The 12,938-nt window shown below is 35.7% G+C and overlaps 1 protein-coding gene across 3 annotated transcripts in view; it reads left to right on the plus strand.

Annotated features, from left to right (window-relative positions):
- Nucleotides 1–12,938, plus strand: part of Eogt (EGF-domain O-GlcNAc transferase) — a 402,968-nt gene that overhangs the window by 287,667 nt on the left and 102,363 nt on the right. For all 3 annotated transcript variants that reach the window (XM_090408171.1, XM_090408016.1, XM_090408097.1), the window contains one exon: nucleotides 4,564–4,650. In XM_090408171.1, the coding sequence (XP_090264297.1) occupies nucleotides 4,564–4,650 (87 nt within the window). The remainder of the gene's footprint in view (nucleotides 1–4,563; nucleotides 4,651–12,938) is intronic.

The raw sequence follows: 12,938 nt of genomic DNA on the forward strand, positions 1-12,938 counted from the left end.
AAAGAATGATCATTAACTCAGTTAACATACATATTTTTTAAAAAGAATTGAATGACTAGAACCAAGATTTAAGTAAAAAGGTTTTAATATAAAAACACGACTAGTTTCAGCTTGTAACAGCCTTCATCAGGTGACATTATAAAAGAAAGAAAAAAGAAAAAACACTAAAACATTGAAGCTTAAATAAACTATGAACATCATAGAGAGTCTCTATACATAATTGACATTAAATCATTGTGGTTGTATTTAAAGCTGTTCTTTCGTTAGTTGTATTGTTGGGAAAGTGCGTGCTAGTAGTATCTCATGAACGCCAGTACATGATTACAGCTGAATGACAATCTGGGAGGTTGTAGCTCAAGTTATTATTTAGATGAACAGGATTGAAGATGATTTCTGTAGATTCCACAATTTTTCTCTCTAGTTCATCATTGCAACTAAAGATGTTAGTAGATTTTTCCCAGCAGACTTTGTGACTTTGGTTTTCATCATTAGGATTAGCCAAGAAAAGGATATGACTTGATAATGCACTGTCTCTTGTAAGTAATGTCCCTCATGTGTTCTTCCATACGCAATTCGACAGATTTGTCTGTCTGCCCAAAATAAGGAATATCACAATCACACAATATTTTATATACACCAGGGTATTTGAGATGATGATGACAAGGTTTTTGGGTGGCTTCTTAAGAAACGTATCTTTGGAAATGGAGTGAACAAGGTTCTGATATTGTATTTTCTTAGAACTTTTGCTAATTTATGTGAAATTGTACTTATGTAAGGAATAGATAATTCCTTGAAACGGATAATTCCTTGCCTTTTCTTGATGTCAAACTGACTCACTCTTCTGGTAAACTCAAAATCTCGATATATATATATAGAAAGCCCACACATACCAACAGATATCTGCATAGTCAGTCCCATCACTTCCCTCCTCATAAGCTTGGAATAATTTCCACCTTGGGACATAGAGCCCGTTCTCTTCTGGATGAACCAAAAGAACTTCTTACAGAAATAAACCATCTCAAAACTTCTCTCGAAGTTAATGGATATTCCAAGAGAATCATTGAAAGATTTCTTCTGAATCCTCCTAGACATCACTCAGAAGAAACAAATAGATTCAAAGGCAATATATCTATTCCTTACATAAGTACAGTTTCACATAATTAGCAAAAGTTCTTAAAAAATACAATATCAGAACCTTGTTCACTCCACTTCCAAAGATCTGTTTCTTAATAAGCCACCCAAAACCCTGTCATCATCATCATCATCTCAAATACCCTGGTGTACATAAAATATTGTGTGATTGTGATATTCCTTATTTTGGGCAGACAGACAAATCTGTCGAATTGCATATGGAAGAACACATGAGGGACATTACTTACAAGAGACAGCGAGCCAGTGCATTATCAAGTCATATCCTTTTCTCGGCTAATCCTAATGATGAAAACCAAAGTCACAAAGTCTGCTGGAAAAATCTACTAACATCTTCCGTTGCAATGATGAACTAGAGAGAAAAATCGTGGAATCTAGAGAAATCATCTTCAATCCTGTTCATCTAAATAATAATTTGAGCCTACAACCTCCCAGATTGTCATTCAGCTGTAATCGTGTACTGGCTTTCATGAGATACTACTAGCACGCACTTTTCCAACAATACAACTAACGAAAGAACAGCTTTAAATACAACCACAACGGTTTAATGTCAGTTATGTATAGAGACTCTCTATGATGTTCATAGTTTATTTAAGCTTCAGTGTTTTAGTGTTTTTTCTTTTTTCTTTCTTTTATAATGTCACCCGATGAAGGCTGTTACAAGCCGAAACTAGTCGTTTTTATATTAAACCTTTTTACTTAAATCTCGGTTCTAGTCATTCAATTATTTTTTTAAAATATATATATATATATATATATATAATTTCTCATTACATATTATGCATTGTAACCAAGTGGAAAAATGTCTGTAAATAATCCTCATTTATTATTCTTGTTCATTATGTACATTACTTCCTAATTAAAACATATTTCTGGTGGCTAAGAGTTTAAAAAAAAAAAAAAAAAAAGATATAGAATTTTCTGTAGTAATTTTAATAACTGTTTTCCACTAATGTTTGATCTGTAATTTGAGAAATTTTTAAAATTTCCTATAACTTAATGAAATCAATTTTCATCAAATTAATTTCCAAAAGCAGAAATATATTTCAGATCTTTCTTAACATTCTTGTTAATATTCTTAACAAGAAATTGCAGGCAAACTTCTACTTACAAAATTTCAAGATATGAAATTGCAATCACATTTCATTTTAGAAATGTAGAATCTTATGCTTATAATCCTATGCATAGGATTCTATCTGTGCTGCTTATAGTTCCATGATATTTTATGGTGCACAGAAGTAAATGTTTACTCTATTTTCTATTCCATGTTGAATATTCTTCAGTTGCTGAATGTACTCGACATTAATAGTCTGCATGTATTTGAAGAATAACAGTTTTGTATAATAAACTTTTATTGTAAATATATCATAGCATCTCTTGCATAAATGGGACTGGTCCGATACTCCAAACTGTGAATGCATAAGCAGGATCCAGATTATCAATCACAATGTGCTTGAGTGTCCTATCTACTCTTTCTCAGGCACTAAAGAGAACTTTTTTAAACTGACCCCAGAATCCTTGGAGTGGATCTGGGATTTAAGGATTAAGCTCTGACTCCTGATTCTTAATTTTGAATGTTTAATCATTTCAACCTATTGTACCCTTTTAATATGATTTTTACAGTTGTTTTTATGTTGTTTTATGTAATATGCATGCAATATCCTGAGACCTGTACATCATATGCTAAATAAATAAATAAATAATAATCTATTGTATTAATTAATATGGAAATATGTTGAGTTTTGCCTTTGCAGAGATGTCAAGATTTGGATCAGTAAGTGTTTCTTTTAGTCTGTTGAATGATAGCCATGCAGCGTTCTTTCTTTTTTGCTAGTTCTTCAGTATATGCAACCACAGCAAAGATGCCACTACTGCAACAACAGAAATGGCCCCATGTCCTGTGTGGTCCACACTCACCTTTCTACCAAAATGATACCATGTTTAATTAATATAATTAATTAATTAGAATACATTGTTTTGGAATTATTCATGTTTACTATGTTTATATTAAGCTAATTTATTTCAGAAATGCATTAAAGAATTTAGCAGTATATCTTATGAAAGAAATTATTTTTGAAACATATTTCCATTAACACATTATGTTCATAAGTTGGAGTTTGCCATATATTCTTGTTTTTTTTTTTTTTTTAATCTTTACCTAGGTGTGGCATATGAAGCAGCATCACTATAGGCTTGTTGTATATGGAGGCAGATCACATGACATCTGTGTTCCTAGTATCCCATAATGCTCAGCAGGACACTTTCTGTCTAGTGTGTGTATATTGCAATGAATTATGGGAAAGGTCCCCGACCACTTTCAACTTTCATTGACATCTTATCAATGGGAGTTGTACTTATAGGAATAATGAGAGATAAAATCAATAAACATACATCTGAAGGAATATATGTTATGCATTAGGGATACTAGAGAAATTTGGTTAGTAATGTGAAATCTTTTTCCTGTGTATACTTCTATACATAGGAAGATAACTATTGGGATGTTACTTCGTCTGCTTACACTTAGATAAAAGATATATGCATAATTTCTTGTTAACTTTTAATTTTTTAGGAAATGGCACCATAAACTAAATTATTATTTATAAAAACTTTAATAACTACCTATATTTTGGCAATGCTACATTGCCATTTTGTATAATATATGTGTACGTAGGCACTTGCACTAACAAATGATGCTGAAGAAAGGCAACTGAAGTCGGTCTAGAGTCCTAAAAGGTGTCCCCTAGCTAACTAACAAAAATAACTATAAAATAAAAATAAAATAAAAAAACTTAACAAAAATCCTAAGAAAATATGACTTTACAACCAGTTACAAACCATATAAGAAATTGGCATCTCTTATCTGCTCCACCAAAGACCAGCCACTTTCCCTAGACCTACATCTACAAGAGTTTCTTGTTAAGTATAATTTACTTTGCAGCCAAGTGAAGAAACTTATTATTTTCCATACATCCTTCATAAAAGATACAGATAAAAAAAAACTCCTACTGGAGCAAGTGCATGCAGACTTGCCAAACACAGGGCAAAAATATTCGCAGAATGTGAATAAATAAATAATAATTAATTAATTACTTTAATTTAATTTAAAAAATAAACTCAAAATTTTGAAAAAGTTTCATTTGTTGTTGAGAAATATAATTTTTTATTAGAACTTTTTGGATGAGTATTTATCAGTGATATTCCATGTTCTATATTATAGAATTGCTTAGATGGAGATTGACTTACATTGCATGTCAACCTTGTTTTATTGTTAATCCAAAAATATATATCTGATTTGTAAGTTGAAGTATAAAGTTTCTTATAAATAATTAATTATGGACTTTTTTTTCTTTTAAATTACAAGCTAAACTGTATTTTTTTTTTCTTCCACCTACAGAGATTATTTTTAATTTTCAGGTTCCAGGATGCCATAGTAGTGGATTATTTCATGCATTTAACAGGCATATTCTCCATAAATTATTTATTAAGCAGGATACAAACACTGTAAGTTTTTATTATTTGTGATTCTTTGTTCTGTGGATTTAGTCTTAAATGGTCAGGTTGTAATTTCATGCCTTCTTTTCTTTGATATGCTTCCCTTTCTTTTTTTTTTCATAATTTATATAAAACTTGTCCATTTGTCTTTCTGCCATTCTATAATTATATTTGAATTTTTTTAATACTTCCTTTTGTAGAAGATAATATTTATAGAAGTCAAATTCCACAAAGGTGGCAGAATATTCTGGAGGCCAATGAAAAAGCTTAAAAATGGAGGAAAGAATATTATAAAAAGAACCTGAGATTAAAATATTTTGAAGATTTCTATTATCTTAATCTTCAATTTTTGAAGATTAAGATAATAGAAAAAAACAGCAAAACTTAGTAGGTAATGGAGTTTCCCTATTAAAAAGTAAGTAGAATGTGAATGAAGTGGAGGTGAGTAGTCTATTGCATAACCTCAATGTCAATACATCCGTGGGATTGGATGGTATACCAGCTCATGTCGTATGAGAAGCAGCTAAAGAATTGTCAGTACCCTTGACCATTTTGTTTAATTTGAGTCTCGGGTTTGGGTTAGTCCCGAGGGGGTGGAAAGAGGGGAAAATAGTTCCACTGCATAAAGGTGGTTCCAAGACTGCTGTTGTAAATTACCGACCGATTAGCATATCAGGAATCATTGTCATTAGAGAAATTAGTCAAGAAAAGAATACAGGATTGGATAGATGAAAATGGGATATTGTATGGGGAACAACATGATTTTGTGAAGGGTAGATCATGCCTCAGTAACTTGCTCACGTTTTATAACACAGTGACGGCTGAACTGGATAGGGGTAATGGGTTTACAGTGATACTACTGGACCTTGCCAGGGCCTTTGACAGGATACCACATGGAACCCTAATCAGTAAACTGGAGCAGATGGGGATAGATATAGGGTTGGTGAGATGGATAGGAGGGTGGTTGAAGGAGAGATACCAGAGAGTGGTTTATTCAGGAGTGGAGTCTAAAAGACTGCTTGTGACTAGTGGTGTGCCGCAGGGCTCTGTTCTTGGACCACTGCTTTTCAATTTGTTCATCAATGATATAGGAAAGGATTTGAGAGGAAGTGTTCACTTGTTTGCTGATGATGCAAAATTGGGTAGAGCAATTGTGAAGTGCACAGGATGTCAAAATTTTACAGGATGATTTGGATAGTTTGGAGGACTGGGCTAGGAAAAATGGATGTCAATTTAATGTGGCAAAGTGTAAGGTTATGCACTTTGGGGTGAAAAGAATAGCAGCAGTATATCGCATTGGTGGAACCGTACTCCAGGAGATTGATGAGGCCAGGGATTTGGGAGTGTTGGTGGATAGGGAATTGAAGTTTAGGGGGCACATTGCAAAAGTGACTAAATCAGCTCATCAAATCACTTGGCTTCTGAAAAATACTTTAACATGCAGTGACAAACAAGTTGTTGCTCCTCTGTATCAAGCCTTGATAAGATTCCATCTGGACTACTGTGCCCAGTTATGGGCACCAGGGTTTCTTCGTGACGGGGAGGAAGTGGAGAGGATCCAGAGACGAGTGACCAAGATGATACCAGGTCTGTGGAATGAACCTTATGAGAATAAGTTGAAGATTTGTGGGTTGCAGAGATTGGACGATAGGCGAAGGAGGGGTGATATGATTGAGACATTCAAATTACTGAAGGGTTTCTATAAGATTGATCCAGAAGATATTTTTGAAAATATGACTGGTGGTGGGAGGACTAGGGGCCATGCATGGAAGCTGGGCAAGAGCGTGGTTGACAAGGGTGTTAGAGCTAGGTTTTTTACTTGGAGAGTGGTGAATGAGTGGAATAAGCTTCCAGAGTCTGTTGTGGGTGCTACGACCGTGAATGAGTTCAAGGCAAGGTATGATAGATACTGTGTCAATGTCGAATAGTTGTTCTTGACATGATGTTAGAGCCTCCCTCAATGAGTCTGTCGACTCCTTGGAGTTGCCCGGAACAATAATAATAATAATAAATGAAAATTTTACATTAGTCTTTTAACTTATGAAGATAAAGTTAAAAGACTCATGTAAAGTTTTAATGAATACTAAAAAATAATTTAAAAGACATACCTGATTGCATATTCTTGGAAGGCAAGGATGACAAAATATTTCTAGCCAAACTTGATTGAGCTGAGAACATGCAACAAGAGAATGGTGTTGTTAATAATGCATAAATAAGACTAGTAAACAAAGAAAATGTTGAATCAAATGAATTATAAATGTTGAAAACTAAAAAGTAAAGACTAAACAGGAGCAAAAACTAGTAAAAGATATACATGACCCACAGCATGATAGTAGTGCTGGACATTTCAAGAGAATCTTCATCAGTTGATAAGCAGTGCAAAACCCACTTGATTTAGTGTGGTTTTAAGATTATGTATTAAGAGGAGTCCAGTTGGTTGGGTCAATAGTAATGGGAAGTTTGGCTGGTTTGAGATTAATGGAGAGTAATTTATTTTAATTGCTAAGAGAGCAAAATTAGATAAGGTCTTTTTGTGTTTATAGCCTCCTGATTGATGTTATCTCTAGAGATTTGAAACAATGTACTTTGGTTTCTTTTATGTTGAAAACCAATGATGGCAACTTTATATCAGTGTTGCCAATTTAGCTATTTTGGAGCTAGATCTAGCTCTTTTTTTTCTTCCCTAGCTCCAAAAATTTTAATCTAGCACCTAGCTCCTTCAGAACTAGTTTCAGCTCTTTTTAGTTGTTTTTGTAACTTATTGTTAAAGGAATTGTTTTAAATGTTTTCCAGATGTTCGCATTTGATAAGGAATTGTATCGTACGTTTGGTACGAGCATCATACACATTTCAAATGCATGATGACGTCAATCAGTCACACGGCCCAACAGTCTGCCATTTTGTCGCCTTAAAGTTGATAGCACCTCTACAAGTTAGTCTTTGCACAGTGCTCTGGTTGGTAGTTATGATTGCAAGTGGGAAGTTTTTAAAGACTGATCATAATTCATTGCAGTAAAGAGTTGTATACCCTTCTTCAAAAATGAGCAAAGAGAAAAATAAAGCTTACAAGCAAAAATTTAGGAGGGAGTGGTTGCAAATGGAATGTTTAGTAAATGATTGTGTGAAGATCCTGGTGATGCTACAAAAGGCTACTATTAGTTTTGCAGATGTGATATAGCTGTAAATATTGTCAGCTTGTAAAGCATAGTGAAACTAAGAAACATCTTGCTGCAGTTCCATATAAGGCTGTTCCTATTACAAATATGCTTGTGAAAAAGTCTGAGACCGTGAACTTCGAAGGTAGGTTAGCATTATTTCTTTGTTGTCACTCATCATTCAACAGTTGCAATCATCTAGTAGATCTTTGCAAAAATATCAGCCCAGACAGTCAAATTATGCCAAAGATACAAATGCACCGAACTAAGAGCTCTGCACTTGTAAAGAATATTCTAAATGAATTTTTTTGAAGAAGATCTAATTGTGGACATTGGAGATGAAAATTTCAGCTTGCTAATAGACGAATTGAATGATATCACGGTGAATAAGATTTTAGGAATGGCCATCATTTATTATAGCAAGAAATTCAACACAAATTATGCATACATTTCTGAGCATGGTGGTTCTAGAAAAGTGTGACGCTAGTGGTTGCACTGAAAAAAGAGTTCTTGACCAAGAAACTGGACATTAAAAATCTCATTGCAATTGGTACAGACAACGCCAGTGTTATGGTTGGTGTCAATAATGGCATTTATGAACTTCTTCTTCTTCTTCTGCAGCTTCTCCCACTTAAGTGGGGTAACTGTTTGTAATGAGTCTCCTCCACACCTGCCTGTCTTGGGCTGTCACCACATCCAAGTTCTTCATCTTCAAGTCCTCTTCTACCAGCTCCCTCCATCTCTTCTTTGGCCGCCCACGCTTCCGCCTTCCTTGCACATCCATCTGCATGACCCTTCTTCCCACACATTCATCCTCCCTCCTCATCACATGACCAAACCATCTCAACCTTGCCTCCTGTATTTTCGCTCCTAAGTTCGTAACTTTCACTGTTCTCCTGACATAGTCATTTCTCAGACGATCCTTTCTGGTCACATCGCACATCCACCTAAGCATTCTCATCTCTGCTACTTTCATCCTGCTGATATTATTTTTCCTCAGGGCCACAGTTTCTATAGCATATGTCATAGCTGGCCTCACTACTGTCCTATAAATTTTGCCTTTCAGATTGATCGGCACCCTCTTATCGCATAACACTCCAGCCATCTCCCTCCAGTTCCTCCAACCCACTTGTATCCTGCATCCCACTTCCTTCTCAGCTCCTCCATCTTCTTCCACTGTTGAACCTAAGTATCTAAAGTCTCTCTCACCTTCCTGATGACATTTCCTTCCGGCTCCAGATCTGTCTCCTGGCCGCCGCCCACTGCGCAACACATATACTCTGTCTTACTTCTGCTCAGTCTCATACCTCTCTCTTCCAGTACTTTTCTCCATCTTTCCAGTTTAGTTTCTGCTTCTTCTCTTGTATCTACACACAGCAAGATGTCATCTGCATACAACATTGTCCAAGGTGCATCTTCTCTCACCTCCTCTGTTACCACCTCCATCACAATATTAAACAGAAACGGACTTAATGCTGACCCTTGATGCAAGCCAACTGTTACTTGAAAACTTTCTGTCTGTCCCAAACAGGTCCGAACACTTGTCTTCACATTTCTGTACATTTCCCGCACCAACCTGACATATTTCTCCAGCACCTTCTTCTCCCTCAGACATCTCCAGACTTCTTGCCTTGGCACTCTATCGTATGCTTTCTCCAGATCAATAAATACCAGATGTAGCTCCCTTTGTTTCCCTCGATATTTTTCCATCATCTGTCGTATCCCAAAGATAGTATCTGTTGTTGATCTACCAGGTATGAAGCCAAATTGTTTCTTTGCAATCTCCACCTCCTTTCTCAATCTACCATCAAGAACCATTTCTAGGATCTTCATTGTGTGGGACATCAACTTTATTCCTCTGTAATTTTTACAGTCTTGTGCATCCCCTTTACCCTTGTAGATGGGGACAAGAGTACTCTCCCTCCATTCCTCGGGTATATTTTCCTGTTGGCAAACTTTCATGAACAGGTCCCACAGCAGATCAACTCCCTCTTCCCCCAGTGCCTTCCATGCCTCCACTGGAATTCTGTCGGGGCCCACCGATTTTCCATTCCTCATCCTCTTCATGGCCTCCATCACTTCCACTCTACTGATGTTCTGCACCATCCCCTCAGAAGGCTGCCCATCTCCTCTGAGAGTCCTTGCATTTTCCTCATTCAAAAGTCCCTCAAAGTATATTTTCCATCTGTTTCTTATGTCCACATCCCTCCATAATACTCTTCCTTCATAAAGTTGTTCATAAATGGCATTTATGAACAACTTCCTTAATTTTAATCAGATGTGTATGCCATTCATTACAACTGGCAATGTCTCACACTTGTGCAATATCTCTCCCAAGAAAATTAGAATTTTCTTGGGAGAGATTCTGCACAAGTTGCTGAAACGTATAAGTGGTTTTCACATTCTTCTTCAAGACAAGCAGCATACAAAGAACTCTATCACACTATCGATGAAAATGATTCACCTCTGAAAATTTTTAGCAATTGTGAAACAAGGTGGCTCCATTGAACCTGCAGTAGACAGAATTCTCAGCCAGTGGTTGGAATTAAAACTCACTTCGAAGTCGTGAGTGTGACTAAGAAATGATACAAAGCTCAAATTTTGTGGGAGATGTACAAAGATGAAAGGAAACTGTTGTACCTCTTATTTTTGCATCCTGATCTAGTTCAAGTTCAGCAAGTTAATAAAATTTTCGAATCTAACAGTGCGGATAAGATGAGATTATTTGAAGACCTTTCTCGTTTGATTCGCTCTATTGCTAATATGTTAGTGCTACCATCATCCATAGTCAACCCTCTACAGTCAGATTGATGACTATTTGGATCCCAATCCAAATCTTGGTTACAGGTTTGAAAGAAAAATTTCAGAGTTGATACAAAAGAAAATAATGCAAAATGATGAGCAAAATCTTAGAAGTAGAGCAAAACAGTTTCTTCTTGGTCTCTTTAAACAGCTTAAGCAAACGTTGCCTGAAAACTTGAATATTTTAAGAATGATGTCTTCTTTTTCTGTTGACAATACCCTAAAACTTTCAGTCGTATAAAAGAGCCTGCTACTCCCATCTTAGAAATAATGCTGAAAACAGAAAAAGATGTTGCTGCTGCTGAATACCAGAACAATACTATCCACTTAAATAAATGGACAAATATAGAAAACACCGAGCTATTCTGGACTGAAGTACGAGAATATAAAGATGCATCTGGAATGAATCCATTTAAAGAAATTGCTCAGTGTGCAATAAATTTATTAATACTGCCAAATTCTAATTTGGGAATTGAACGAATTTGTAGTTCCATGAATGTAGTTAAAACTAAATTAAGAAACAAGATGGAATTGCCAATGCTGACAGCTATTTTGTCAGTCAAGTATGGCCTCAGGCGTTACAACAAGTGCTGTACAGACTATCGTTTACCAGCATCTACACTGAGTAATACTGGAACGATGGCCACATATAACAAAGTTGAAAACTAAGTGAAAATGTGGGTGAATTAAGTGCAGAAGACCACATGGAAGATATATTTGTCACTTATATGCAAGTATTACTTCAGCTTGAATAAAAAACTTAAAAGTATCAGCTACTACTTTTAAAATTTTAGTTTCAATTTTTTATTTTTAACTCCTTTTTAGCTCTTCTTTTTTTTAAGATTTAGCTGTTTTGAGTCATTTTCATTTGGCAACACTACTTTATATCCATTTCAGGGATGTGTTTAGATTGTATTGTGTGCAATGATGTTTCAGTGGTGACATTTTTATTATTAGACCTCCAGGGAGTCAAGGACTCATCAAAGAAGCATACATCACCCAAACCAGCAGGCAAACTGTTCTATTCGCTTACAGATGAATGAGAGAAAAATTTAGCTCTTACACCTTTCTTAACTGCACACAATTTTAACTTCTACAGATGTTTTATTGTCCTCTTCCCCACCTTCCTTCTAATGAATTTTTTTTTTTTTTTCCAACTAATATTCGATAACATTCTCTCAAAACTTTATAGACCTCTGTCATATTATCCCTCTTTTTTCTGTCTACCAATGTTTACAGTTCGCATAATCCATCCTCATAATATCTGCATTCCATAATCACGAGAACATCTTTGTACCCTTTCCACAGCTTCTTTATCCCTTTGGAACCCAGGAGACCAAATCTGCACACAGTAGTCCAGGTGCTGTCGCATCAAGGCCTTAAAGAGGGGCAAAATGACTTCCATGTCCTTACATGCCAATGCTGCTCGTTTCAACATTGTGATTATTCTTTGAGTTGTATTTGAAATATTTTTGAACTTCAACTTTCTACCCACCATAACTCTAAGATCTCAAGCCTTTTCAACTACTCCAAGCATAACCCCATCATTATAATACATTGTTGGATATTGCATCACACCAAAGTGCATAAGTTTCGCTGACTAATGTTGATTGACAGGGCAATCAGCAGCATCTCTGATTGCCCTGCCTTTGCATCATCAGCAAACAACTGAAGATCTTCTTTCAGCTCCTTTCCAATATCATTAATGTATACATTAAACAACAATGGTCCAAGGATTAATCCTGGAAGTCCACTACTGTTCACCTTAAATCTGGTAGATTCCCATCCTCATGTATCATCTTCAGTAGAGATCATGTACCACTTTCTGATTCTGTCTGTCTGCAACTCTTCGTTTAAAAACCAGGTGACCAAATCTGGGCACAATAGTCCATGTGTGGCCTAATCATAGCCTTATACAATGGAACAAGAATCTCCATACTATAAGTCAGTATGCCCTCCGCATCATTTCCAGAAGCCGTTGTGTTGTCTTCACAATTTTGGCTATGTGTCCCCTAAATTTTAGATCCTTATCCACTATCATCCCCAGAACTCTTATTTCCTCCACCTCTGACAATATATCCTCACCCAGCATAAATTCTGCATCCCATCTTTGTTTTCCAAATTTTAAAACCTTATATTTTGCAACATTGAACTCACATCCCCATTTCCATGCCTAATCACTCAATTTATTCAAGTCTTGTAAGGCCACTACATCTTCACTACTCTTTATGGTTCGTCCCAACTTTGCATCATCTGCAAACAACTGAATATCTCCATCCAAATCTTCGCCAATATCATTAATATACAAGTTACATAGTAATGGCCCTAAAACAGACTCCT

Source organism: Typopeltis vanoorti, chromosome 1 (genome assembly GCF_054136105.1).
Source record: "Typopeltis vanoorti isolate ZY-2024b chromosome 1, IOZ_Tvanoo_1.0, whole genome shotgun sequence".
In the NCBI taxonomy this organism is placed as follows: Eukaryota; Metazoa; Arthropoda; class Arachnida; order Uropygi; family Thelyphonidae; genus Typopeltis; species Typopeltis vanoorti.